We start from the raw sequence: 5,000 nt of genomic DNA on the forward strand, positions 1-5,000 counted from the left end.
GCCATAGGTTTATACAGCCACTGTTAGGTTTCAACTTCCCCATGTGAGTAACCAAGGTTTCAGTGAGATTAATTAGTCATGGGAGAGGTGAGGTGTGTGTGTGTGTGTGTGTGTGTGTGTGTGTGTGTGTGTGTGTGTGTGTGTGTGTGTATGTGTATGTGTGTGTGTGTGTGTGTGTGTATGTGTAGTGTGTGTGTGTGTGTGTGTGTGTGTGTGTGTGTGTGTGTGTGTGTGTGTGTGTGTGTGTGTGTGTGTGTGTGTGTGTGTGTGTGTGTGTGTGTGTGTGTGTGTGTGTGTGTGTGTGTGTGTGTGTGTGTGTGTGTGTGTGTGTGTGTGTGTGTGTGTGTGTGTGTGTGTGTGTGTGTGTGTGTGTGTGTGTGTGTGTGTGTGTAGTGAAGCTAGGCTACTGCTGGAGGGGGGGAAGAGAGTCTGTGAGAAATGAACATCAGCCAGCGGTGCGGGTAGCCGGTGTTTGAAATCAAATCATCCCAACCATCACTCAATAAACATTAGCTCAGTGGCTTTTTAGCATAAAACATACATGAAATAATTACTGTAGATGGTTCTTCATTTGGAGAGTGTTAAACAGCTTGTAGACATCTGGTAGCGAGCCGAAGAGGGTCATTCAAAATGTATCTAACTAAATTAAGGCGAGGAGAGGAATAAGAGGGGGTTCGTGTGGGGAGCAAAAAACGTCTGTGCACATCCTAAATCGACATGTCACAAGATAACGGAACTGACTGGGGTTGGGGTGGTGGGGGGGAACCTGTGCCTGAGAATGTCTTAGGTTGCTGTCAAGAGAGGGGTGAATATGCAAAGGACCGGAAAATTAAATCAAGCTGCCAAACTGTCAATTCTCAGGCCTCATGACTGCATCACAGGAAGATATCAAGTGTCGGGCCCTTATCATATCAAGTGTCGGGCCCTTATCATATCAAGTGTCGGGCCCTTATCATATCAAGTGTCGGGCCCTTATCATATCAGGTGTCAGGCTTTCTTGGCACCAGTTCAACTCTGTGTGCAGAGGTGGCTAATTTTGCATGCAAATTTCAGTCAATAAGCTCCGAGCAAGACGTCCCAGGATATTTCAAAGGATCTGACAGTCGTTTTTTTTTTCCTCTCTCTCCCTCCATCGGCTCTTGAATACCAACTAGACAGGCGCTGAAAATTCAATCACGCATTTGCTTATGCTTTGCATATGCACGGTGTCCCTTCGATGCCGCTAAGCCCCCCCACCCTAGAAAATAATGAGGGTGAGAGAGAGAGAGAGAGAGAGAGAGAGAGAGAGAGAGAGAGAGAGAGAGAGAGAGAGAGAGAGAAAGTGTGTGTCGTACCTGTCCGCGCTTATGTCCTCCCAGTCGTCCCTAGCAGGGCTGCGGCCTCCTCCTCCGATGGCTTGATTGGGGCCAACCGCTCGGTGGCGGTGCAGGCGCGCCGGGCCTCTGGGCCGCATGCCTGTTTTGAATTTGACCTTGTTGTTTGCTAATGCCCCTCCACTTATTCCTCCTCCTTCTGTGGCTGCTGCGGCCAGCCCTGTTAGCATGTTAGCCTTAGGTCCTCTCTGCCTCCTGTTGAAGTCCCGGGCCGCCCTCAGGATGCCCAGCTCCTGCCTGAGCCGTAGCAGCTGCTGCCGGGTGCGTCCGGCTTCCCTCCTGGCCCCCTCCAGCTGGGTCTCCAGGGCCATGGCCTCGGTGCGGTGTCTCTCCCCCTGGGCGAGTGCCTGGGCATGGGCCGCCTCGTCGCGAGCAGCCCCCTGGGTGCGGAGGCGGGCCAGGGAGCCCTGGAGGTGCTCCTTGTCCTGGGTTAGAGCTGTGTTGGCCTCCTGGAGGTGCTGGTTGTCCTCCCTCAGCCTCTCGGTCTCCTGCTCCATGGACACCGTCCTCCTCTCCAACTGTTCTATCTATATGGTGATCATTGAGTGTTCATTAGGACCAGAACTAACCTCCCAGTCATACCACTCTATGTACTCTGCCATGTAGAGTTAACGGACCTTCTATTCACTGTAAATGTCTTCAAATAAGCTACGAACAAGAAAAATTCTGTCAACCTTGAACTGCGAAAACAGCGTAGTGTCAGTGTTTCTCTTTACTCTGACCTGTGTTTGTAGTAACTGTGCAGGCCAGGGTAGTAGAGGGTTGAAACAAACCATTTGGCCATTAACATAGCGGCAGGTAGCCTAGTGGTTAAGAGCTTTGGGCCAGTAACCAAAAGGTCGCTGGGTCGAATTCTCGAGCCGACTAGCTGAAAAATCTGTCGATGTGCCCTTGCGCATGGCACTGAACCCAAATTGCTCTGGATAAGAGCATCTGCTAAATTACTGAAATGTAAACACTCCCATTCTGACTGAGCCCCACCCTCCTAGAGGCTACAGACATCTGACTGCTAGCCCCCCTCCTCCTAGAGGCTACAGACATCTGACTGCTAGCCGCCCCTCCTCCTAGAGGCTACAGACATCTGACTGCTAGCCGCCCCTCCTCCTAGAGGCTACAGACATCTGACTGCTAGCCGCCCCTCCTCCTAGAGGCTACAGACATCTGACTGCTAGCCCCCCTCCTCCTAGAGGCTACAGACATCCCCTCCTCCTAGAGGCTACAGACATCTGACTGCTAGCCGCCCCTCCTCCTAGAGGCTACAGACATCTGAATGCTAGCCCCTCCTCCTAGAGGCTACAGACATCTGACTGCTAGCCCCCTCCTCCTAGAGGCTACAGACATCTGACTGCTAGCCCCCCTCCTCCTAGAGGCTACAGACATCTGACTGCTAGCCCCCCCTCCTCCTAGAGGCTACAGACATCTGACTGCTAGCTGCCCCTCCTCCTAGAGGCTACAGACATCTGACTGCTAGCCGCCCCTCCTCCTAGAGGCTACAGACATCTGACTGAGCCCCACCCTCCTAGAGGCTACAGACATCTGACTGCTAGCCGCCCCTCCTGCTAGAGGCTACAGACATCTGACTGCTAGCCGCCCCTCCTCCTAGAGGCTACAGACATCTGACTGCTAGCCGCCCCTCCTCCTAGAGGCTACAGACATCTGACTGCTAGCCGCCCCTCCTCCTAGAGGCTACAGACATCTGACTGCTAGCCGCCCCTCCTCCTAGAGGCTACAGACATCTGACTTCTAGCCGCCCCTCCTCCTAGAGGCTACAGACATCTGAATGCTAGCCGCCCCTCCTCCTAGAGACTACAGACATCTGACTGCTAGCCCCCCCTCCTCCTAGAGGCTACAGACATCTGACTGCTATTTCCCCCTCCTCCTAGAGGCTACAGACATCTGACTGCTAGCCCCCCCTCCTCCTAGAGGCTACAGACATCTGACTGCTAGCCGCCCCTCCTCCTAGAGGCTACAGACATCTGACTGCTAGCCGCCCCTCCTCCTAGAGGCTACAGACATCTGACTGCTAGCCCCATCTCCTCCTAGAGGCTACAGACATCTGACTGCTAGCCCCATCTCCTCCTAGAGGCTACAGACATCTGACTGCTAGCTGCCCCTCCTCCTAGAGGCTACAGACATCTGACTGCTAGCCGCCCCAACTCCTAGAGGCTACAGACATCTGACTGCTAGCCCCCCCTCCTCCTAGAGGCTACAGACATCTGACTGCTAGCCGTCTCTCCTGCTAGAGAGGCTACAGACATCTTTCTGCTAGCCCCCCCTCCTCCTAGAGAGGCTACAGACATCTTTCTGCTAGCCCCCTCCTCCTAGAGGCTACAGACATCTGACTGCTAGCCGCCTCTCCTGCTAGAGAGGCTACAGACATCTTTCTGCTAGCCCCCTCCTCCTAGAGAGGCTACAGACATCTGACTGCTAGCCCCTCCTAGAGAGGCTACAGACATCTGACTGCTAGCCCCCTCCTCCTAGAGAGGCTACAGACATCTGACTGCTAGCCCCCTCCTCCTAGAGAGGCTACAGACATCTTTCTGCTAGCCCCCTCCTCCTAGAGAGGCTACAGACATTTGACTGCTAGCTGCCCCCTCCTAGAGAGGCTACAGACATCTGACTGCTAGCCCCCTCCTCCTAGAGGCTACAGACATCTGACTACTAGCCGCCCCTCCTCCTAGAGGCTACAGACATCTGACTGCTAGCCCCCCCCCTCCTCCTAGAGGCTACAGACATCTGACTGCTAGCCCCCTCCTCCTAGAGAGGCTACAGACATCTTTCTGCTAGCCGCCCCTCCTCCTAGGGAGGCTACAGACATTTGATTGCTAGCTAGCTGCCCCCTCCTAGAGAGGCTACAGACATCTGACTGCTAGCCGCCCCAACTCCTAGAGGCTACAGACATCTGACTGCTATCCCCCCTCCTCCTAGAGGCTACAGACATCTGACTGCTAGCCGCCCCTCCTCCTAGAGGCTACAGACATCTGACTGCTAGCCCCCTCCTCCTAGAGAGGCTACAGACATCTTTCTGCTAGCCCCCCTCCTCCTAGGGAGGCTACAGACATTTGATTGCTAGCTAGCTGCCCCCTCCTAGAGAGGCTACAGAAATCTGACTGCTAGCTGCCCCCTCCTCCTAGAGAGGCCACAGACATCTGTCTGCTAGCCCCCCCTCCTCCTCCTAGAGAGGCTACAGACATCTGACTGCTAGCCCCCTCCTCCTCCTAGAGAGGCTACAGACATATTTCTGCTTGCCCCCCCCTCCTAGAGAGGCTACAGACATCTGACTGCTAGCTGCCACCCTCCGAGAGAGGCTACAGACATCTGACTGCTAGCCCCCTCCTCCTAGAGGCTACAAACATCTGACTGCTAGCCCCCCCTCCTCCTAGAGGCTACAAACATCTGACTGCTAGCTGCCCACCTCCTAGAGGCTACAGACATCTGACTGCTAGTCCCCCAACCAGTCACCTATCACTAAACACTGAAAACAGGACCACCCCTTTGTCTCTTTGGTGGAAACGGTTAAACAGAGCAGTGGAAACAAGCTGGGTGTAGCTATACCACCGGCAAATCTCTCACTTTTATTGGGCACGGCTCTGCCCTCTGCTTAAGCAGCACGGTGCCATTCAAACA

General features: G+C 54.2%; 1 protein-coding gene across 4 annotated transcripts in view; it reads right to left on the bottom strand.

The window, feature by feature from the left end:
• cntln (centlein, centrosomal protein) overlaps nt 1–5,000 on the bottom strand; it is a 127,893-nt gene that overhangs the window by 53,011 nt on the left and 69,882 nt on the right. For 3 of the 4 annotated variants that reach the window (XM_046327133.1, XM_046327131.1, XM_046327132.1), the window contains one exon: nt 1,769–1,900. Coding sequence is in view for 1 of the 4 variants with exons in the window: in XM_046327130.1 (XP_046183086.1) it covers nt 1,335–1,870 (536 nt within the window). In the remaining 3 variants the exon portion in view is untranslated. Of the gene's footprint in view, nt 1–1,334; nt 1,901–5,000 lie in introns of those variants that run through there. The other variant, XM_046327130.1, reaches the window with a different exon arrangement.

This window comes from Oncorhynchus gorbuscha, linkage group LG24 (genome assembly GCF_021184085.1).
Source record: "Oncorhynchus gorbuscha isolate QuinsamMale2020 ecotype Even-year linkage group LG24, OgorEven_v1.0, whole genome shotgun sequence".
NCBI lineage: Eukaryota > Metazoa > Chordata > Actinopteri > Salmoniformes > Salmonidae > Oncorhynchus > Oncorhynchus gorbuscha.